The sequence below is a fragment of the Alosa pseudoharengus genome, unplaced genomic scaffold (genome assembly GCF_046254945.1).
Source record: "Alosa pseudoharengus isolate Yale_2024_CS ecotype anadromous, Long Island Sound unplaced genomic scaffold, YU_APseudo_1.1 YU_APseudo_1.1_scf_5, whole genome shotgun sequence".
NCBI lineage: Eukaryota > Metazoa > Chordata > Actinopteri > Clupeiformes > Clupeidae > Alosa > Alosa pseudoharengus.
Genome location: NW_027468837.1, coordinates 2,984,779 through 3,010,044, shown reverse-complemented (window position 1 = coordinate 3,010,044; position 25,266 = coordinate 2,984,779). Strand labels below are relative to the sequence as shown.

The 25,266-nt window shown below is 39.4% G+C and overlaps 1 protein-coding gene across 1 annotated transcript in view; it reads left to right on the top strand.

Annotated features, from left to right (window-relative positions):
* Positions 1 to 2,318: 2,318 nt before the first annotated feature.
* grm7 (glutamate metabotropic receptor 7) overlaps positions 2,319 to 25,266 on the top strand; it is a 251,304-nt gene continuing 228,356 nt past the window's right edge. Inside the window, exon 1 of the mRNA XM_076267919.1 lies at positions 2,319 to 2,789. Within this exon, the coding sequence (XP_076124034.1) occupies positions 2,340 to 2,789 (450 nt within the window). The 5' untranslated portion in view covers positions 2,319 to 2,339. The remainder of the gene's footprint in view (positions 2,790 to 25,266) is intronic.

Sequence of the window (25,266 nt, the reverse complement as noted above, 5' to 3'; positions counted from 1 at the left end):
TAGTTTGAGATATTCCCCATATTGAGATATTTATCTCCATCTTGCATTCTCCAACTGACACACATTCATACCTACTACTTATCAGAGGAACTTGTATAGTAGATGACTGATTAATAGAGGATGGTCTATAGAAATATAGTATATGGAAACGTTATGCAGTCTGGAAATATTATGTTTAGTTTCTGATCCATCCGACTTCTTGCAGCTAAACCACCTTACCTGCATCTTAGAATGGAACATTTTGTTTCATGCTGTCTGATAGTCTGGTTATGTTTTCACTCAGGATTTAGTGGCAATATCAGTAGGGTGGTTAGATCATTCTTGATTGTGACAGTTAACATCAGTTTAATTCAAATGTCTGCAATCAATAGTTTTTCTCCTTATATTCTTTGTGAGAGCAATATTGATTCCATTTGAGATGCTAAAGGAATCCTTACTGACAGTGTCTGACAGTCTCAGGTGAATACTAAGAAACTAAGGGTTAGAGTGAAACCACTATGATGCCCCTTATGGATTACCTAAAAGCTGTTGTATTGCAGTGACTGGGTACCCATTATGGCAACATTCTAGGGGATCATTTCATTGCACAAGATAGCATGAGTCATCACCAAGTGCTGACGGGATTGGCATGTTTCTTGTCTGTTGCACAGGCTAGAATTACGAAATTGCGTCAATTGGTTCTTGGCGCATGGTTTGAATTTTGATACCTAGAGGGAAAGACCCCTTTGTAAACACATTGAAGATCGAATTCCTGTAAGACATGCATTAAACGGTGCCGAAACGATTTGGCTACTGTAGGCGTGACAATAATAATAAAAAACAGCTCCCAATAAGTCGCTCAGACGGTCTGTATATGTTCATGCTGATGGTTTCACATTCGAACACGCACACACACCAACACTTCTAGCGACTCCTTTAATGTTTAAAGATAGATAGGTAGGCGAGATAGATAGATAGATAGATAGATAGATAGATAGATAGATAGATAGATAGATAGATCAACATGTTATGACACAACTCAAGGCGGACAGCTGTATGCCACTTTTGAGTGAAAACTGTAGATGGCTTATTTCCCACAAACTCATAAATGCAATCAGTGTGAAATCATAACGTTGTGTGTAAAATGTAGGCTATTTTTATAAATCAGTAGAACATAATGGATATTGGTCTGATATTAATATTAACTTCAAAAGATACAACGAGACTGATAGTGCGCCACGGTGTTTTCAGTTAGCCTATATTAATATTCTAAATCGCCATACAGGTAGGCTGAAGGCGGAGACTGACTTACCTCATTAAGAAGGCGTTGAGCTTATGTTGAGAAGTAAATTACGTTTTTTAGCTTTCGTTATTAAATATAGCATAATCAGTGCTACTTTTCTAAGAAGGTTGTTCAGTGACAGTCAATTTTCGACTGAAATCCTCTATGATAAGGTAGCTTCTTAGAAATGCCACAGAGTCGTGCTTACGTTGAGCCATTTGACAAATGCATATTTGATTCGGGGTGGAGTGAGGGGAGGCGTCACTGCTTCCATTTCAGCTCGTGAGAAGATGCATGTTTTGTCTTCGCCTCTCACCGTCGTTGATGGGATTTGGAAGACTTCTAGGTAAATTTCGGATTTTCTTTGCCTCTTGCAATGGAATAATTGATACCTTGCCTAACGGTAAAGTTAGATGGGTAAAATGTCCCTGCGCTCCATTTGATTCATCGCTAAGACAATTGGATTGAGTTAGATTTTACTCAATTTCATTCCCTTTTCTTTCATATGAAACTTTTTTTTCTTTTGTATCTAAGTTGGATTCGTATTGATGGCTCAGAAAACCTCCAGCTCAGAGACTAATACAGAAATAGGTAACGACTGGAGCAGTATGACATCAGTGTAGGGGGAGCACAACGTAGCCTATTTCGTGCTGTGGATGTCGACGCGCTTTTTGTACTGCACAGATGCACCTGTTTTAGAGTTCAGTGGGATTTCTTGGGAGTTCCTCTTTCTATCCTCAACACTTGGAGACCACACATCCTCAATGGTTCTTTGAGCAACAAGCGACGCGTGCGGGAAGATGCTGGAATCCAATGCGCACAGGCTGAATAAATAACGCGTTCTTACAGTCTTTGGTATTCTGATACATTTTCCCATAGGCTTTTTCTGTCCACACCTGGGAAAACTTGCGGAAATGGATTTTATTTTGAATATATCGGATTGTATTTACATACAATTGTGTTGAAGTGCCTTCGCTACGTTTTGAGCGGATCTAAGTCAATGGTGGCAGGGTGGGAGATGATGGCCACAAACGGTCTCTTACAGCTGAAGCCCTACTTCAGGTTGCAAGTGTTCTGCATGGTGAAAGCGTTTGTGGATCTGGCACTTTCGCAAGAGATCTATGCACCGCACTCGATAAGAATTGAGGGGGATTTGACCCTAGGTGGCCTTTTCCCCGTCCATGCTCGCGGACTCCCTGGGGAACCGTGCGGTGATATCAAAAAGGAGAATGGAATCCACAGGCTGGAGGCGATGTTATACGCTTTGGATCAAATCAACAGCGACGATGAGCTCTTGCCCAATATCACTCTAGGTGCAAGGATATTAGATACATGTTCGAGGGACACCTACGCGCTCGAACAGTCTCTGACGTTCGTGCAGGCTCTTATACAAAAAGACACATCGGATGTGCGATGCACCAATGGAGAACCTCCAGTATTTGTCAAACCCGAAAAAGTTGTCGGAGTCATAGGGGCCTCGGCAAGTTCTGTGTCCATAATGGTGGCAAACATTTTGCGCCTGTTCCAGGTAAGCTTGCACTGTATGCATTTGTAATTCACCACGTCCTAGTGTGTACCACATACAAGCGACAGTATATTGACACGGTGGGGTGTAAAGGTATGATGCCAATAGTATAATTGCCCAATATCTATGTAGAAATTGGTAGCAGCACAGTAGTTAAAACAGTACACGTTTGCTAGATGTATTCCTGTACGACTGGTTCTCTGAATAATGCCTTGACAACAACGAAGAGGCGTAACCTTGTTCACTCATCGTTGAAAAGTGATGGGTTCAGCGAAGTGCGCTTGTCCCAATCAGTGACCAAGGTCTGAAAAGACGCACCTGCGAAAGAGCTTTCAGGCACGTTGTAGTGCTGAAAGAACAGCTCCCTTCCCTCTCTGTGTGAGTGTGGTCGCTCTGCAGGAAAGAATAAAGGTGGAGTAAAAAAATGCGATCTGTTCCACATCATCGATGCAGAGACGCCATTCAGAATGCATGGTATTTTAAGGAACAACCTGTTCAAGGAAGGAGAGAGCCCAGAGTCAGAGCTGCTGTAGAAATGTCCATTTAAACAGGATCTAATTAGACCATATATTCAGTCTGTTTTTTTAGGTTTGCAGTCTATAATCTAATGCTTAAAACATGGGAACCACCGACATTGTTTTCCAGCTCTGCATCGGTGCTTTCTCAAGATGACTTCGATTTTGCATGATATTGGTGTAAAATATCACTAGTATCCATGGCTGTGCACTTCATCTCAGAATGATAGAAAAATCAGGAATGCTTGTTAGTCAGTGTTCATTGCACCATTGTGAGAAAAGTGGAGAATCTGTATCAGATTTTGTTGTTTTCTGACAATGTCAATGTGATGACATATATTACAAAGAATAATTTGTACTCAGTCCATCGTACCTGTTGGTTGACAAAGTAACACGATTCTTCACATAGAAAATGCTGTAGCCTCCATTTATAGCCTCCACCATGCCACTGGGTTGTAATAGAGCGGAAACGGGAATCTTCTTTTACATGATTTATTTTTTCAGGAACACAATCTACACATGCAAAGCAGTTATACAATGATCAGGTGTATAACTGAGGTGCAAGTGATGACTTGCATACTGTGGTCATGGAATGAAACTGATGTCCAGCATGATACAGAATCATTGCCATTTATGGAGTCTCGTGTGCAGTAGACATTAATCTGAACAACTATAAAAGAACCACCAGCAATATAATAATTATCAGGCTTGTCAATGCTGCAAGCCACAGGTTATCTTTATATTATCAATGTCTCATTCATATAATGAAAATCTAAGTTCCTGTATGTAGACCTTTTTGGAGTATACTTCTTTAATTTACCTGTGCTAAAATGGAATACATTATAATGCAAACAAAGCTCTTATTTGCTACAAACTGTTCATCTGTTATAACACTTCTAACCCCAGATTGCGAGACATGTTATTGCTCATAGTTTGAGATATATCTCAAGGCCTCCGTTCCCTTTTTTAATAATATGTTTTTGTTCTTACAGTGGTTACTGTTTTTTTGAGAGAACCTTTGTGGTTTGTGTGGGTGTCAGGAAAACTAGGGGAATGCCAAGACTGTGGGGGAAGGGAGTTCAACTGTCACTCTAATTATAAGCCTAGAGACACTCCATACAACATACTAAACAAAACCTCTCTTAGTTCTTTTGAGCTTCTGTATGTTTCTTGGTATTTTCATGATTAGAGACATATTGATATTTACACTATTGATCAAAATAAATGTGAAGTTGCACAAAATATTCTCATTTCATAAGATTATTACACCGGTCGTTGTGTATAATACCCACACATTCCAAATCGATTTCTGTTTGTTTTTGCTAATTTGAAATTGTTAGATCTCTTCTAACTCTTGATCTAAACACTATCAGTATCCGGGATCACACATGTGGAGTGCCATTACATCCATTGTTTTTTCATATTGAACTATTATCCTTTAATAGAATATAGTAGCCTACTAGTATACATGTTCTGCATCAGCCAAAGTCCAATAAAATCAGCATTATCTGATTTTATATGGTCTAGGGCTCAGCAAGGGATTTATCACATATCCCTTAACCAACACTGTTGGATGATCAAGAAGAGGAAAATCACTTCTTCACATAGAAATAAGGGTGAAAGCTAAGATGCTGTTGTATGTGTGACTTCGCCCTAGGCAGTTTTAAGGGTATTTCCTGCCTGCTTTAATGAGGCTGATAAATATGTCTTTGTGGTCTATTGTACTGTATGTGTTCATCAGTGACTCCAGTCGACTGATTTATGAATAAAGAGGAGTGGAAAATATGCAATAGCTGCAGTAACATACACATATAAATGACAAAGACATGGAACCCACTTGACTATAAACATGAATGTACAGATGTGCCAGTATTCAATGCAGTATATGTTTTGGGGGGCAATAATGATTGGAGTAGTGCTACAACTTCATTATCCCATATTGGGCCATGTCCAGATAGCTGATTCTGGTTTGGAGAGGTTGGTTTAACATTTAGCTAGAATGTGTTACCTCTAAACGTACTGAGGCTGAAGCTTAGGTATGTATTTCTACATTTTCTTTTTTATTATAATGGGAGTATGCCTTTGCCTGCAAAATAGTAATAGGCACATTCCATTTGAATGACTCAGCCTCCAGCGACGTGCCTATGACCGAATCAGTCACTGAACTATTCTTCACTAACCCCACTCTCACTTGTGATGTGTTGCTTAAGCACAGGCTCTACAATAGCAATTAGCAACATTCAGTCCTAAAATCAACTGTCATATGATGATATTTCAGGACAGATGCACATCTCTGGTTAATCCATAACCCCCATCGGCTTTTCACTAGCGTTGTTTCAATGCACTTGTTGTTCATGTATCATTCATTTTATTTTAGGCTAGGCGACTGCATATAGAAAGGCCCATACATATGTATGTTAACACAGTATTCTTATATACTTTAGAAATCTGATATACATTTTTACAGACTTTTTTGCATTTTGGCAGTCAAGGTGGTTACAAGGTGGTTAATACTCTGTTAACCACTTAATTATCATCATCTTAATTTTCATTCTGATCATATAAGTGGTTGAGTATTAGGCCTCATGTAATCTTAATACTTCTTTCTGAAATGATTCCTCACTGTATTCACTAATTCACTTGAATTATTCTCGCATTGGTTTCTTATACTTTGGCAAATACTGTATACAAAAAAGTACAATCAGATAGATATGTTTTGTGACAAACAACGTCATGAAATTAATAAAATGACAGGATTTGAATTTTCAAATTCTTATGAAGGGCCACAGGTGAAAAAAGATCCCAATGCATACTAATCCAGACCCAGGTCATTCCTACGGGCATGTCCGAGTTAGTCCCTGTGTTTTGTGCTCTTATCTGATGTGAGGGTGTGATGGCTGCCAAACCAGCTGTCTGGTCTGGCCACAAGGCTATCAGCATCACATGACATGAGAGTCCAGAGCACCTGAAGGTTAGGTCTGCATGGATAACCTCATCACCTTGGCTTCAACCCCCATTTTATCTCCTAAGCTGTCTTTTCATGAGCTTCTGGACATATTTACCTCCCTCTATTGTCCTTGGAGACTCTTTTCAGCTAGGTTTCCCCACCCATAAATCATTGTCAGCAAAACATTAATATATGACAAGAACAAAATATATTAGACAATATGAGATACATTGTTCTAAATAATATGAGACATAATGAACACAGTGTTATACATTTGGCTCAAAGGATTTGTTATTTTCTTTAGATAACTTTATTTTCCTCTAAATTACTTAATCTTGGTAATTCAAATCCAAATGTCAGCTATGAGCTGAAGAACAATTACATGATGTGTTGATTAATTAGACTGAGGCAAAAATATATTTTTTTTCTGCATATGAACATTTTACTTAAAAATGATTCTTGTGGAAAATATTGCACAAACGTGAATAAATCATTTTACCCCCTGGGTTGGTGGTTGCCAATAATATAATAACATCAATGATCAACAGTGTTAGATGCACTGATACTCCAATTAGGATATGAATGTTCAGGGTGATGGGATGGGGGCATCACAACCTTTCAATTTCCAATTTCATGACAATTGTCAGCCACTTGGTGCCTTAGTGCATGGGACATCTGTGTGCGTAGCAGTGACTAGCAGTGAGGTTGGATGTCAAAGAGTTGTTATTAGTATTAGTTGTTATATGTGCACAATAAGTGGGTTGATAACAACTTCAATTGTAGCTGTGCAGCGCCAGGTACCATAACAACCATTATGATGCACCAGAATGGGTAAAAAACTATAGTGATACAATCTTATAACTGCTGAAAGAGAATGTGTATAGAAAATATTTACTTCATGTCATAAACTAGAACTATTGGCCAGGAAATGAGGAGAGGCCCTATTGAGGTAAACTGCCATAAATCATTAGAGGCAAAGATCGCTTAGCTCATTTGTGATGTGTCAATGATACACATAGAAATAATTAATTAAATAATTCCCCCTTTTTCCAATCAATAGATTTCCGCTCTCCCTGAAGGCTCATTCTTCTCTCACTGACATTTATCACATTAAGTGCAAGTGATTCATTTGTATTGCCATTAATTCAACATGAGAAGGCATAATTTGCCAGAGCAATCCATCAGACTCAAAACCACAGGGCCTGAACAGAGTACATACTCTTCACCGGTGTTTATTAGTTAGTGGGAGTGTAGCGCTCATCCTGCTCCTTCTGCCATACCTAACAATCCAAGGATTTTCATATACAACACAATATCGTACTTATCTTAAAATGTTGTGAACAAGGTATCCTGTTTGCGGAGAAGTCTGTAAGACTAAAACCAATTAGGGACTTCTAAACAACTTGTTACCAAAGAAGCTGCGGTATTGCCAGAGGCATTTGTGTGTTTCATTCCAATTCTCTAACCTTGAGACTTTATTCAAAATTATCATTATCCTTCCTTGCAGATTACTTTTTCCATTGACACGAAAAGCTTTTTGTATAGTTTTTGGCTTTTTGATTATTCATAAATTATCATTATTTCTTATTATTAAATAATTATTGTGCCATGATTCAGTGCATTGCCATCTCTGGGAGAGGGTAGGGAAGTGTTCACATGCTCAAATGGAATAGCTGATCAGGATGCTTTAGCAGTGGAAATGAATAGAAATATTTGACCTTGTAGCAAGAAGCTGTTTTGAAAAACAATTAATGAAAAACAATCTTAGTGAAGACAACAAATCCTGCTGTGGGGAGAGGCAGTGGTAGTGTTTTCCCTGACAGTTTACACACAAAGCTGTCAGTCATGGAAATCAGCAGCACATATATTTCTTTCATTTAGAAAAGAAATGACTTTGGCAGGTTTAAAGAGTCATTTACTACATTGAAATGTGTCCCCATAGCATTGCTGAAGGCTTTTGGTTGATGTATGTATCGATAGAGCCAAAGTAAGAAAACATGTGTACGCTGCACCTCTGCCAGTGTGTGCAGTAAATCACTTGTACCACCTCAATGGCTAACTTTGCTACGGTCTAGCTAGCATTTAGTGTGTCAATGTCTGGTGAAGCAGGATAGCTGAATTATGTGCATACTGAATTTATAATGTTCATGTTTGGATTTCAGTGATAATATTCACAACTGTTCTGTTCAAGCTGTTCACTTAATTGTTCATTTTCCCTTATATTTGGGTGGAGGCTGTGCATAAAAACATTTGCATTTGCTACATGCCCCATTGCCATACACTTGTCCAAAATGTTTGTTTAACCATGCCTTTCACATTAAAACCCTTCCAGGAACGTACACTTTATACTAAATATGGGATACCTGCTAGCTGTCTTCTAAAATACGAGCTGATGGATGAGTTCTTGTTAATTTTTCAGCTTTTGGCAGCTTAGAGAAGGAGTTGGCAGAGATATTGGAGAGTTTCTAATTACCACTTCACTGTCCTGTATTGGGATTTCCATATCATTAATTTAGACCTGTCAAAAACAAGCAACACAATTAGAAACAAATGGCATATTCACTGACAGAGACAGTAGTGATGGGCATGGCACATGTTGACATCATTTAACTCTCTCAAAGGCTTGTCTTGCTGCAACAATTATGAACCTACTTTGACAGATCAGATTAGGTGATTGGAAGTAATGACACTATCTTTGAAGATTTTTGTGAAGTTTAAATTCAAATTAGCAAAAGAAACAGAAAAACTACACAATATTGTGGTCAAATTAATTGTTGAAAATGAATATTTGGTTGTATACACTAATGATATACCAGCCAGCACTTTTCTTCAGTGTATGAATGTTACGGTACACATTACATTGTAATCTACAATGTAATGTGTACACTGAAAAGTGCTGGCTGGTATATCATTAGTGAACAGTATATAATTGCCTTAACTGGTTATCATACAGAGCATTGTAATATTATTACAATGCTCTGTATGATAACCAGTTAAGGCAATTATATACTGTTCATGTACTGTGTTAATAATGTTGAATCATATTGTGAAAGGAACTGTGTCAACTTGAGAGAGGGGAAAGAGGATCAGTGAAGATCTTTTGTCAGTTTTCCTTAAATAATGCATTTTGAAAGCAGTGGATTCATTGCAGGTGAGAAAGGCTGTTGACACTTTGTAAAGTGCACTAGGGATTCATGCAGTATAAATCTTTAATAATGTGCGGATGAAGCTGGGAGCTGAGGCTATTCCTGTGTGGAAGACAACAATGCCTCAGTGATATCCATATAAATTGTATATTAAAAAAAAAAAAGTTTAAGTCATACTTCCATATAATGTTATAATACCTTCATGATAACCATTATTTAGAGCGATTAGTTGAAACTGTTGTGATTGACCTCCAATGAGTCATACTCTGTGTGCAGTGCATGTTGTGTCAGGCTCGGACTGTAGAAACAGGTTTGACATTTTGAGGTCGCCTTTTCATCAAGCTATTCTTTTTTCTCATTATTCTAATATCTCCTTTGACATTCTTTCTTTCTGTCTCTCCACTTTCCACTTACTCCAAGAGCCTTCTTATCCAAAAGGTAATGTTTCAGAACTTTCGTTCAATAGGCATACTCCTTTACCATTAAGGCTGCTTTTTAAATTAATCAACATTTGCCAAGCATTACAGTGAGGCTAAAGACTTCTCTGAAGCCGATCTAGTCAACTGAAAAGGCTGCTACAGATATACTACGGATTGTGGTGCCAGTGAAATGTTAGCTGGCTGTATTTCAGTTGAGTTAATAATAAATAAAGATAATATATCAAAAAAATTAAATAAATATATAGTTGGAAGTCATAATGAATTGGGTCCAAGCAGTTGCAGACCTTGAAGCAGGTCGGACGGACCACACCACCTTCTGGTGTAGCAATGCGAGCGGCTATATCAGGAATTGAACTTACAACGCTCAGCCCTTGCCAAGATTCTGCACGACATCTACCTCCCCTAGTCAGGGCGCCATTAACCTATTGGGCAACATTGGCTGCAGACCACTAAGGGCCCCTGGAAACCGCACATAATACTGAAGTTTTGAATGAAGTTGTTTTAATTTGAATAAGCTATTACGGTCAAGTATCCCACCTGTAGAGCAGCTTGTCCTGTCACAATAATTAGACTAATTGTCAGTTTTGTTGAAGTAGTGTATTGCATGAAATTGAAAGAGAAACTTTTGTCAGGCTACAGAGTACAGACATACATACCGCGCTGAAGCCAAGCTCTTTGGCAGAGGTGAAGTAGTAAGCTAGCCCTGGGAAGGCTTAATGCGGCCCCGCCCCAGCTCGCTCAGCCAGTGGTAGGGATGTCACTGGATCACTTTTCGCTTCTTTACGCTTCTCTCATCCTCTCAAAAGAACTCTGGATCTCATTCATAGTGACCATTGGGACCTGTCTGACCAAGGCCCTTCGTTTCAGATCACTCAGTTTGGCTGAGCGGCCAGATCTGGGAAGACTGTTAGTTGTTCTAAACTTTTCCAGTTGAGAATAATGGAGGCTACCGTGCTCTTGGGCACTTTCAATGCTGCAGAAATGTTCCTGTATCTTTCCCCAGATCTGTGTCTTTACACAACCCTGTCTCACAGGTCTACGGACAATTCTCTTGACCTTGTGGCTTGGTTTTCACTCTGACATACACCATCAACTGTGAGACTGTATATAAAGAGATGTCTACCTGTCCTAATAATGGCCAATGAATTAATTTAGTCACAGGTGGACTCTAATCAAGTTGTAGAAGCATCTCAAGGTCCATTGATAGAAGTAGGATGCACCAGAGCTCAATTGCAAGTGTCATAACAAAGGGTCTGAATACTTATGTAAATTGAATATTTCAGACTTTTATTTTTTATAAATTTACAAAACACTCCAAACACCTGATTTTTTGTGGAGTGTTGGAGTATTATGTGTAGATTGATGAGATAAAAAATGAACTGAATCCATTTTAAGATGAGCCTGAAACATAACAAAATGTGGAAAACTTGAAAGGGTCTGAATATAAACTAAAATAATTAAGGATATAGATTGTTTAATATAGATTGTATAGATTGTTTATAGATTGTTTTTCTACCAATCTATTTCTAAATCTCTCCGGTTTTATTGTTGCGTCGTTTTCCATTCCAAAAGGGCCAAAATGAGGCCGTCTGGGCCGTGGCCCCGGTCTGGCCTCAATCGTGAAAATATAAAATATAGGCTTTACCCCAAACACTGGGGGTTTAACCCATAGTGGAAAAGGGCCATATGATGCATTATGAATACTTTATAAACATTTTGTAAATGTGGGATGGATATTTGGTATATGTACTGTAAAGTGGTACAAAAGGGTTAAAGGTGGTTTAGGTGACCTAACAAAGAAAAAAAGAATGAATGAACTCAGCATCAGCTCTAACATTGTCAATGGCCTTGCTATCTAAATGTCTTAAATATCTACCTCCTAGACCCACTCTTAATGAGTTTGCTTAGATTAAATGGCATTCTCAATGGGGGTTAAGGAGTAGGGTGACGTAATGAAGGATTCATCATGCCTGTCCTATCTAATTTGCTACACTATGGGTGAATCTCTTTTGTCCTCTTCTTTTGTCTTCTTTGGTCCTCCATCTTGTTCCATGGAAGTTGTTTGAAGTCAGACATCATTATGTACAGTATATGTATGACATGGCGTTAGAGGAGCCAAGGAGAGAGGAGAAGGGACCTAATCAGATTGACATGAAATTCATATCCTTTTTCACAATTTGAACAAAACAGACAACTGTGTATAACAAGCATTAGCAGTTTGTTGATAGAGAATTATCTCTGCTAAAATTCCCTTTTAATTCATAGAAAAGTTGATGTAAAGTCGAAGATCATTTTATTATCTTGTCTTGAAGCCCATAGCAGGCAGCCTTTCCTTTGGATAGCATAGATTGTAGGCTTAGCCCACAGGTTGGGTAGGCTGTCAAGTTTGGAAGATATTTGACCTATCTATCTGTCTGTCTGTCTGTCTGTCTGTCTGTCTGTCTCTCTGAGTCAGCTACACTTAGGGTATTAGCATTGTGTGGTGACCTTGCATATCTGTGCCTAGTGGAGAGTTGCTGTTTGTTATCAAAAACCACAGTGATCTTTATCACTGCAGATGAATAGGTATACCTGTTCCTTGGATTATTTGATTCAAAAATAGCTGATTTATTGGGCAACAGATGATCACATTATGATGAAAGGAGGAAATGTCAATATTTTTAGTTGTTTGAAATAAAACAATTGTGAAAAGGTTATTGTTTACTAGACTTTTGTTTTATTTTAAATATAATTACTTGGTATGCCATATCTATGATTATGGTTAACATTTAACAATAACAACAGTTAATATTATAATACATGTCAAAATGAAGTAGTAATTTGTCATGCACTGTTGTGTAAAGCAAGATATTTTGCAATGGGCATCGAACCCAATCGCTTGGATATCGAAGCTTTGATGCTAAAAACTAAAAACTAAAAATCACACTTCACAAAGATGAAACCTACTGTATGTAACTTAGTGTATAAGTTAGTGTACTGTATATGTGTATGATGTTGAATTATGTTTTATTAAGCATTTATAAATATAACATGAAACCTTTATGTAGGTTTGCTGAATGTGCTATGCACTCTACATTTGGTAGCCACTCCAATGGGTTGTGTCAATGGTTTGATATGGACGAAATGTTATGTAATTGTGTTATGATTTGTAACAGTGTAGTGACTGAGGTTAGCACATCATATATGTTTAATCAAAAATATGAGAGGACATAATGTAGCTTAGACAGGGAAGTTATGGGCACTGCCCCACTGGTGTGTTTGGCACTATGATTTTTGTTTTGTTTTGTTTTGTCTTTAGCATTTGTCTATGACAACCTGTTGGTAACCTCAAAAGAAATTAATTTATCATCTCACTGTTACTTTCTATTATCTCTTACTGTGTCAGTTCTCCCTCACACAGACATTCTTGACACAGTAATACAGTTTATTCACTTGAGGACATGCCATAACATTGCCATGACATTTTCATTCTCATGAAATAGTCACTGTCATGGGTAAGCTGAGATGCACAACGAAAAGTGATTAGCCTACAATGATGCACAAGGGGTGAAAGTAGTATTGCACAGTACACAGTATGCTTGATCTGGTAAACTCATAACAAGACTGCACAGAATGTAGACCATGGTATTTACAGTACTGTGCAAAAATTACACCCTTGAATTTGGGTAATGACCTGAATATATATCTGGCAACATGGTTGTTCATTCATTAATTTGTATTGGCAAATTGCATGGTGTGTCCAAGAGTGCAAAAAAGTTTAAGAGCTAAGAATCTGTCCTAATTAGCAGCTTACGCATCTCTCTGTTATTAGAGCATTATTTTGCTCCAATCCTGTGCCATGTTTAATCAGCACTATGGTGTTTTCTTCAAAGCAGAACATCATTGTAATGAAATCATATCATTATCATCATCCATTTATATCTTCTGAGGTTCTGTAAAGGATATGCATAAATGTGCAGTTTCCATAAGCACAAAGGATGGGAGAAAAAAGATGTTCACATTAGAAAAGCAAACTGTTATCAAGGCTTCTAAATTACCTTTTTAAAAAGGACATTATAAAATCATCACATGTACCCTAGTACCCTATTCTGATTATTCGTGTGACAAATGTAGAAGTTCCAGTGCTCAAGGTGTGTGTTCTTTTGTGGAGCATGTTTTGTTCTAAAAACTTGATGATGACCTGTGGTATGTTAAAATATTTTTCTGCTCAAAATAGAAATGGAGGTCTGTGTTAAATAGGGCACACTTCATTTGGATGAATGGAGTAATCATGTGCAGGTGAATGTCTTGTTTTGCTGATTCTGAATCTAAGCACCATGCATGGATTGAGGCTTGGAAGACTCTTCGCAGTCTCAGGCCCTAAGGCACTAGCCTCACTGGCCCTGTGTTTAATCAACAGCAGTCTACTCCTTCAACAAAGTTTTGAAAGGAATTAAAGGCAAAGGCCCTATATACAGTATATAATATTGATATATTGTATACCTTAGCTGTCTGCTGAGACTAAGGATCATTATTTGATAGACAGTAAGTTCTGCATCATAGGGCTTTGGCATAATTCAGAGCAAAATAGGCCTAAGCCTATTAATAGCTACTGTAGTCAAAGTTCAACATTGTGCTTCACAACTGGGACTTAAAAATGTCCAGTTTGTTAAGCTTATGTTTACATTTACATTTAGAAATTTAGCTGACGCTTTTATCCAGAGTGTTTGTCAGTTCTAGAAGGGGGACAGTGGAGTGGTAAGCATCTCTAGTTGTTGGGGAACAACTGAGAAAAGTTTGGATTGCCCTGAGCGTACAGATGGCAGAGCCAGACGTCATTCATTGGAGTTGCGCAAAGGTCGAGAGGTATGCCTCTATAGGCCATTCAAGTAGGTGGGTGCAGAACCGGAGACTACTTTGTAAGCAAGTATTAGCAATTTGAATAACCGGAGGGTTGCCGGTTCCAATAACCGGAGGGTTGCCGGTTCCAATAACCGGAGGGTTGCCGGTTCGAACCCCGACCAGTAGGAACAGCTGAAGTGCCCTTGAGCAAGGCACCTAACCCCTTACTGCCTTCCGAGCGCTGCTGTTGCAGGCAGCTCACTGCGTCGGGATTAGTGTGTGCTTCACCTCACTGTGTGTTCACTGTGTGCTGAGTGTGTTTCACTAATTCATGGATTGGGATAAATGCAGAGACCAAAATTTCCCTCACGGGATCAAAAGAGTATATATACTTATACTACTTTATACTAAGGCTACAGCTGTCATTATGCTGTATTGTATAGCCTAGGAGCATTTGTGCATGTTTAGAAACAGGCCTATACCTCAAAGTGTAATTATTTTCAATAACCCAAATTTCACAATACCACATTACTGTGCAAATAAAGGCCTAGACTCGTGATCAATTAATATTGTTGCGCTGTATTGTACTTAAGTGTTGTCAACTGATGATAGACATGGAAAATGTGCATACACCAGACATGAAGTTGGCGTCGAGAAACTCACGTTAATTTCTCTCTTGATCAAACCATGAGTGTGAAAGATGGCTTACGCAACATTTTTGTGTGTATGCAGGCTTTGTACATGAGGGATTTCAGCTTTTGAGAGGTTTAGCTGGAGGTGCTGTGCCTTCATCCATGTAAATATATCTGAGAGACATTCAGAGATTTGTGCAGAGACCAAGGGGTCATGAGGTGGAAATGACAGATAGAGCTGTGTGTCATCAGCAGTGATATGACAAGCCTTGCGAGTAGATAATCGGACCCAGAGAGGTGGTGTAAAAAGGAAAGAGAAGGGGCCCCAGCACAGAGGCCTGGGGGACTCCTGTGGCTGGGAAGATGCAGACAACTGTCCAAGCCAGGATATGTTAAACGAGCGTCCTGTGAGGTAGCAATTAAACCAGGAAAAAGCTGAGCCAGAAATGCCCATGTTTGAGGGTATACAGTGGGCAGTACTTCGATTTGGCCAGCTTCCCTCGCGGTCCGCGCACGGGATCACACGGTATCATGCGACTTTAAGTTGTATTTTTCCAGTGACGCTGCAACGAGGCTGCAACAACCCAAACAACCGGCAGATGTCTCGAGCAGGGTGTCTCGTAAAAATAAATGAAGCCTGGAAAACCCTACACAGACTTCACTACAGACTTTAGCAGACTGGTTTAGAAATAATTGAATAGCCAGAAATATGCCTGCCCTGCCATAATAAAGAAATATTTGGTTAACTGTGAGTGAATCCCGTTTGCAGCTGTAGAAGAAACACAGGACAAATTAAACATTCTGGTTTTCTCAGAGTGCAACGATGATCAGACAGACATCATTTGGACAAAATATAGAGCATATTTACCTCCGTTGCTCAGCCAAATGCCTTCCTGTTACGTCCTGTTATGACGGAGTTACTGGCGATAAACGATTTTTGATGGTCACAAGTTTACTTCATTAGGGACTGTTCGTTATTTATTTAAGGGGCTACCGGAGGAGTTTTGGGAGCATTAGTCAAAAAAGACGTGACCCTCCCTCGCCAGCAAGAAATTTTTCTATGACCCTCCAAAGTGATTATGAAAAAACGCATGACCCACCCCTTCAATTTATTGATGCCTTCTGTAGGCTACTGGGTCAATTTGGGAGCTTGCATGCTACCACCCCTTTCTTAAAGTGCCTTGAAAAGGCTGTCGTTTGCACAATTTCACCGGGACCGAAACATAGCCTACCTACCTAGTCAACTTTTTCCGTTTATCACGTACTGTATTTTAACTTTTTTCCCAGTCTTAGGAGGAGCTGCAGGGCCGTCACAAGGGGGTGCGAGGCCCTGTGCGAACTTGACAGGTGCGAGGCCCTTTTCACCCTTTTCTTGCATTAAATCATGCGATAGCCTTGACGGTGCATTTTAATAGCAGGCTAAAGGCTACACCAGCTTGTCTTTAAGAGGCAATAACATTAGCTGAGTCACATATTTGGCCATAGCAGTTTATCATAGGCTATCACGAAACCAAACTACAAAGGCGAACACTTTAACAGGGGGAATTAATTGGGCATGAATCATGCTGAACGCTATTTGTCAATGAGTTGAAACACACATGACATTCAAACTATTGATACATTGTGCACTATGGACACTGGTCTGTAGGCTGACGCCAATGAGTTGTTAACAGACATGAACCAAGACATATAGCCCAGCAGCAATCTATCTAAAATAACACATACTTGAAGTACCATTCATGATATGTTGTCAAATATTGAAGTCGTGGGAAGTTTACATAATTTAAGCTGTAGGATGTTTCATTCTTCCCCCTTAAATAACTCTTGAACGGTTTTGTTCAGAGCTATACATGCAACTACTTTCGACAGATGTATGTTGCTAGTGACAGTGTTTTACGCAGTGTTTTACGATGTCTTTGTCATGGGGAAGTGTTTTTCCCCATGCATTTGTTCTAGGCTACTGTCAGTGACTGCCGTGAGAGAAGCGGGTTCTGTGTTGCGTTCATTTCAGTGACTGACGCGAGAGAAGCGGGGTCTGTGTTGTGTTGCGTTGCATTAATTTATTTTCATTGGGCATGCCCTGCCGTGCCGTCCACAGCTCTTCAGTTCCGACAAAGCCGAAATTACTCGGGGGGGCTTTGAGAACATTTCCTAATTCACCCGACACTAATATTCAAAATGTTGAAAACTATTTCGGCATAGCCTATAAGCAGTTTAATTAAATGTAATGTTAGTTGTAAACAAACGGGCTACTTGGTGAGGCTTGGCCTCACAGATGCGCTCGTGCTTTAGATGGCAAGAAAAATCTTCACGATATAGGCCTATTAACTGACCGCCCGATTCACGTTGGCTGGGGGGCAGGGGGGGCCATCAGACATTTGTGCCCAGTTAATCCGGCCCTGCCCCCAACAAATCACACCTTCCCACCTTTGTGACAGTTTATGGCAGACCTATTCACAAACCGGTTTTGTGGCATTTCGCCATGTTTTGAAATCCTATGCGGCTACAGGAGCTTCCAATTGTGAGGAAACAATTTTGCATTGTAGGCATAACTAACATGCAATAACACCACCAACAACAACCAAAACTAGGCTACTCATTGTCAACATGTAAATTAAATGTAACATTATTGTGAATCAAATTAAAATGTTCTCTTTTGCAAACGTAGGCATAGATAATGTTACAAAGATACTACATCAATCCGTATGTTTCATTAGGCTACTAGGCTATTTGTTTTGCCTTACTCTTGATTAATTTAGGCTAGGCCTTTTTATTCAGTTATTCATCATCTTCCGTCCTTGTGTAGCGCACGCATTCTCAGACCTGTCACCTGCCACTCATCATCGTAAGGGAGGTGTTTGGAATCATTCCCGCGTTACAATCATCAGCCAATCAAGGTGGTCACTTTAGTCAAGCTCGTGCATGAGTAATAATGTCATCCATAGCAAGGGAGACTCACTCACTCTTACCTAGCATTCATGGGCTTCGGAAAAACCTTTTTCCCAGTGAAAACATCATCATTCCGCGTCATTCACGTCATGTAATGTGTGACCTAGCGTTCATGGGCTTCGGAAAAACCTTTTTCCGAGTGAAAACATCATCATTCCGCGTCATTCACGTCACGTAATGTATGAGTCAGAGGTCGGAAACTGGGGCTAGATTTTGCTAACAGAGTTGCCCAGTTAGGGGCTCGTCATCACTTTTGTCATCACGTTGTAGTTCATTTGTAGTCCATGTGGCCTTTCATTTCCAACAGTTTTAATGTGAACTTTGGAATTTGCCCTTTTTTATCACTTGAAAGCTGCATATCTTTCTTTCACAAGCGTCTTACACTATATTTTGAGAAAATACAGTTGTTTGTTTAGGATTAGTGAGTGTATGTTTTAACCTTTGTTGTGGCATCCATGTTTGTCACACATTCCGACGGCAAAGCACATGAACACTTGCTGTGGGAAAAACAAAGTAGCCACGGGGGCGGTCCTTGTCATTCCGAAGTGCCCTGAAGGCACCATTAGTCAAAGATTCTAGAGCGCTCCGCTCCAGAATCTGTTCAGGAGTTGTCATTTTTCCTTACTATGAGTAGGTCTGAAAGGCTTTGTGAATAACTTAATAAGAGAAACTCCTAGCTAAAATATTTTATTGCTATTTAGGAGTAGAAATTACTCATTATAAAACATTTCTATGGTTATATTGCTTGACTTAAATCCCAGAGAGTAGGCTACCGCACCCCACAGTGATGGGCCTAGCGGTCTTATGCGTTCAGTGTGGGGTATAAACAAGCTGAGAATTTAGCGGTGTCACGTCTGCCTGTCACAGACGTGGGGAGCTCTTTGAAGCTTGGGATAATGTGTTACAGTTACTACAGTAACAGTATTTTATTTTACTTCTTATGGAATATTTTTTTTCACTTTTATAAAGGCTATGACCAATGGCTATTGCATCTTTCTATTGCAAGTGAGAATGTGGCAGGTGATCTACTGTAGCCTATAGGCTTCATAAAATAAAATAAACAGGGGTGCGTTTCCCGTACAACTACGGTGGTTAGCTTTTTACTAACGTGGTACGATGCATCGTTCAACTAACCAACATGTTTCCCAAAACTGTCGTATTTACATAGTAGGCTACTTGTAAGTTTGGACCATGATAGTTTTCAAACTTCAGTAGTCTGGACTAAGGTGGTTAATGACGTTTAGTAGCAAGTGACGGGCACACCTGCACATAAGGTAACAGAGACTACCTTAGTTTAATCCATGAAATCTGTTTTTCTCAGGGTCATCAAGTTAATTCATTGGTTCATATAGACTGACCTTGTAAATGAACCACTGCTTTGAATTAACATTTAACACGTGTCATTTAAATGTGCTGGTGAAACACACACAGTGTACTCTATTGTTTTTTATCCCCTATTCACCCACGCCGTCAATTCTGTGGCGGAGTGCGTTAAGGCCGGCTGATGACAGCCGGCGTTACGCAGCAGTTTTCAGTCCCCTGTCCAAGAGTTCGAATCTGGGTTAAGTGTAGTTAGCTTTTGGGAAACGCACCCCTGATGTCTGTTGTGTGATCAGTGGAATATGGGGAGGGAAGTGGCAGTGTTTTTTTGCGCGTCTGCAGAAGTCAGCCAAATATGAATGTAATTCTGCGGCATAAAGCAGATGTATTTGTTTATTGTACAGAAAAATAAAAATGACATGTCAAGCAGTCAATTGACTACATTGCAGTCAAGCAAATTAATTTACGAAACCAAACGTGGGTCATAGTTGTCTAAGCCTCTATTGCGTAGCCTGTTAAAAACGTCGCTAGATCGTATTAATTCACCAACAACATTGTTTTCTGCAGAAGCCTATCCAAGGCTACAGATTAATTCTGAACAGTTATTTCTCTACTGGCTTAATTATCACACAAGATACTGTTTTGATTAGACTAATGTAGACAGCAAATTAAGATATTTTTTCGTTTTGTGGAGCGGCACCGGTAGGCTATCAAAAGCCGATTTTCGTTACCACCCCTTAAGCCATACCCAAGTAGTCTAAATCGAGGTAATGTTTAATTATGCATGATTTATTTTGTTATTGAATTCGTAGGCTGGGATTCCTCTCGGCAACAATTATGTTTAATGGTAGCCTCCTGCTTTTTCAGAAGGGGCGGCAGGCAGGCTGACAGAGCGATGTACAGTGGCAGAGCGACGCACAGTGGCTGAAAGTGGTACTAAAGCTTCACGCAGCTTCACGCCGCGTAATGCGCGACTGAAGTGGCCATTTGAAAGCGATGCCCACTGTAGAGAGAAGGCAGCTGATAAGCAGAATGAAGACTGAGAACTGCAGTTGCCCTGGCTTCTCTAAAGGCTTCTGTCACAGACAGTAGAGCCGTTTTGGTTGAGTGGTTACTATTGAAACCTAATTGATTTGGATCAAGAAGGTTGTTCTGTGAGCGGAATTCTAAGTTTGGAGACTGCCCATTCAATAGCTTTGGATAGGAAGGGAAGAAGTGTACAAACTTTGAATTCAAACGGTTTCTTCACAGATAATGGGTAGAAAATGCATTTGTCACGTAAGGACTCATATTGTACAGACCTTTTAATGACATTTTGAATCTATATATTAACCAGTTGAAATTTTAATCTATTAATTTGAATGCCGCGATGTTTTCAGAAGCTTTGGCCCAGAGTGCCAGCAATCTAGGTCATTGTTGATGATTTTTGTAGAGCCACAGCATATTCTATGTTATAGCTATGGACACATACAGTACTATGGCTCGTTTGAAAGGTAAGACTTTAATCTCTCAGTGGGTACAAACCGTTTATTTCTACATGCCTCTGTTCCTGAGAAATCCCAAGCTAAACAGTGGCTAGTTTTCATCAAAATCCCTGTTTTTTTACTAGAAATAGAGATATAGTGTCTTTCATGAAATATGAAGTTTAACCTGTAAAGTTTCCGGAAAGTAACCTAGCGAGACCTGGCGAGACTGCCACCTAGTGATAAACCCACGAAAATAGCCTGGTTTTGACCTGACATGCACGCGTCACTGATTCGACCCAAAGCGGCAACCATCAAAAGCCGAGTTATGATAAAATGTCCAGATAAAATGTCCAGATGCATACGTTTTCATGAGTTTTCAATGATTCGATCGTCATCTATTTCAGTTCTATTCATCATAGGGAGTTCCCAAAATCGCACATAAGGTGTGTTAGAGTGTCTATTTTTGTAATTAAAAAAAAAAGCTAAAAACGCAATATTGTGTTTTTGGCACTCAACGCATGGGAACAAGAAACACAATATTGCGTTTTTGGATGGATGGCATGGATGCCCCCAGACCTAGCATTGTAGCTCAATCGGAGTACAGGCCATTAGCTGCAGCTTGTCCAGTTCAGTAGTACCGATTTGTGTTTTTTTTCCTATCGACAGTACTCTGCGACTTGTAGCGATCTAAATCCATGTAAAAATCGGCTGGATTTCTCTTTTAAGATGATTTCAGCTGATAGGCTGTTTGAGAAATGTTTTTGATTGCATATGTAAAGTGCTCTTTCAAGACTCAAGAAAAAACTGTTAAGATTTTTGATGCTGTACTTAACCTACACCGTCTCTTCAGGGTATATTTATATTTATTTAGGCAGATGCTATTTAAGCAGGAGAAGAGGATAGAGTTTTTTTTTTTAAGTAGCACTGTTACCTAAAGCCGTTTTGAATGCTGTGGGAAATGTGTCGGAGATCAACAAGGCATTAATCATATACTGTACACACAGATATTACACAGAGGCCACATATCTCCATTCTTTGTGTTATGTTGAGATTTCCTTATGCCAAGGTGTCAAACCGAATTTCCCTACTGGAGATTAATAAACGTATCTGGCCTTCTTATTAAGTATAAAGTTAGCAAATGCTTTAGACCAAAGTGAATTCCAAAAAAGTGTATATAGGCTATTAAGCAAGAATTGAACACTGGTCTCCTGCATAATCCTGCAATTATGGTTGTTGCTAGGCAACCAACTCAACTGTCCTTTTCTTAACCGTGATTTTGGGGTAATAACTAAACTAAAGATTGTATGCACTCACTGAACAAAGATGAAATAAATAAAATACAACGGTCTCGCTATAAATCAAAACATAAATAAATGTTTCTGTAAGGAATTCCGTAAAAACCAGTTGAAATTAGCTCACCAGTAGCTTTTGAGTCATGGTAATTAAATGAAATCTTTTTCACTTTTTATGTTCAATTTATCTGATTTAAAGGAATGGCATTAAATACCTGCAGTTTATGCTTTTACAGAAACAAAGACAGGGGAGCCCATCTGTCCAGTAAGAAGCATTATTTGACATAGGGCCTACCATATTACCATATTACCACTGTGAGGCTTCTCTCTTTGTGTCTGATGATTGCCAATACAAAGAGACCTTGGCAGGGCCTTTGATTTTCTGTGGGAGACTGATACGTTTTCTTCCTTGTAATTAAGTAATGGCTTGTCAATTGTGTGGCTGGGTAATTAACTTTTGATGACACTGTTTTTGTTAGGCAGAGAGGGTGGAGAGAGATCCCGTCAGATCTTGAACTAGTTTGTGGCATGAGTATCAGTCATTAGCATGGCTATCAATCAACTATGTATGAATTATCTTGTGTGACTCATGGAACCATGTCTGTATGCTGCAAATGTGCTAAAGTTTTACCCGGATGATGCGTTTATGAGTCAATCTGCCTCCTGTTCTCCTCCTCTTTCTTCCCTCTCCCCACTCTTTTATTATCTCTCTACCTGGAGAACCCCAAGCAAACGGGTACTCTCTAACATCTTGGATTCTGCTCAAGGTTTCTTTCCATTAAAAGGAGTTATTCCTTGCCACTGTCACCTTAGTGCTTGCTCAAGGGAGTCCAGGCTCTGGGTTCTGTGTAGCGCCTTGAGACAATTATTTGCACTATTCAGATTAAATAGAGTGCAGGCCAAAATGATGAAAATGGGATTTCTATTTGCATCCAGAACAGCATATCAGGCTGTTAACACCCATAATAATAATAATAATAATAATAATAATAATAATAATAATAATCAACTTTAGTTATAAGCACCTTTCAAGTCACCCAAGGACACTGTACAATTAAAAGACTAAGGATGTTAAACAGAACATACAGACAGACAATTACAAAAAAACTCAGTGGTTGCCAAGCAACCTGCACATATGAAGTACAGCAAACTGCTGAATATCCATCAGAGTAAAAGTGATGCGGTGGGTAGCGAGTGTGAGAGCAATGTAGGAGTCATTCAAACCTCACTTGCAGCATTTGTGTATTTGGAAGTATTTGCTTGATATCTTTACAGTACCAATGAAATACCTTTAATGAATATCAATAAGGAAAATTCAGTTTGACACTGTTTGACACAAGAAAATGGAGGCTGGAATGATGACATCACATTGTGTGGATATGGAGATATGTGCGTATGTAAAATTAAAGAAAGAAGTGTCCATACATTCCTTTATCCAAAAGTAAAACAAAAAGATAGATATAATGATAAATACAAACACAGATTTAATGTAGCCTAGTGTTATTAGTGTACTGCCTGTGGCTGTCTGCTCTCTGTTGGACTGTTCTGTGTGTGTGTGTGTATATGTGTGTGTGTGTGTGTGTGTGTGTGTGTGTGTGTGTGTGTGTGTGTGTGTGTGTTTGTTTGTGGGCGCAGGCACGAGTGTCTGTGTCTCACTCTTCCTCATGTCATAGAATATACTAATCAATGTTTTGAGGTCAGATGGGTTTTTGAATGGGGGGAGGTGTCTGGGAGGGAATTATTAGGGGCTCAGACAGGTTAGCAATTAATAAGGGGTGGGATCTTTGTGTTCTTAGACATTCATTAATTTTACTCAGAGCTGAGAGGAAATGAATGAAATAAAAGTAAGATGTGTTCTGCCGTGTGAGAAAATGTTTAGTGCATTTGCACAGTTTATTACTTGAGGGTTTATTGTTTTATAGTGGGATACCTCTGCCCTTGCCTGTGAGTAAGTAGACAATAAACCTGAAGACTTTAGAAACTTCACCTCTGGCCTCTGTTTCCATCCTTGGGAAAGTTACAGCTATGACTGGATCCGATGCACAGTATGCTAAACTATAGGATAAGAGTCAATGAGTCAGTGAGTCTGTGGTGGTCACTGTGACGTCGAGTATCACTATGCAGTAGCAGAGACTTGGCCTGGTCTCATGGAACCCCCTCACCCCCCATCGTTGTCCTTAAGATAAAAATATCTGTGGGCTCAGGTGGAAATAGCATTGTTTGTGACAGACACCGGGTGCTTGTTTTTGCTGTTTCATGCTACGTACATAAATAGCCACATATGTTTTCCTCACCAGTTACAAATAGCATTGTTTGTTGCACCGTGGGTGCAAATAGCATCTGCCTAAATAAATATACCCTGAAGAGACAGTGTACTGTAGTACATGTTTAAGTACAGCATCAAAAATCTTACAGTTTTGAGAGAGCACTTTGCATAATAATAAAAAAAAACATTTCTCAAACAGCCAATCATCAGTTGAAATCATACCCTATTCCTTCATTGCAGGCTCCACCAATAAGGGCATATCTTATTCCTTCATTGCAGGCTCCACCAATAAGGGCATATCTTATTCCTTCATTGCAGGCTCCACCAATAAGGGCATACCTTATTCCTTCATTGCAGGCTCCACCAATAAGGGCGTATCTTATTCCACACTATTTCATGTGGCTCCCACTCTATTTTTGGCGCCAGGCTGTTGTGATCCGTCATGCCTTCACAATTTTTTTTCTATGAATTAAAATGAATTGTTGAATGAATTAGTTTCTTCTATCTACTCTATGTGACCATATCACTGTTCAGTATCAAGGTCATGGGGATGGGAAAGGGCTTTTCACTTCCTCCTTCACACATGCTTCTTCTTTTCCTCCATAACAATTTGGCGCAGAAGGAACACGTGCAAATGGCAAAGTTATATTTATGTACAAATGACAACTGATATACATGTAAAATGA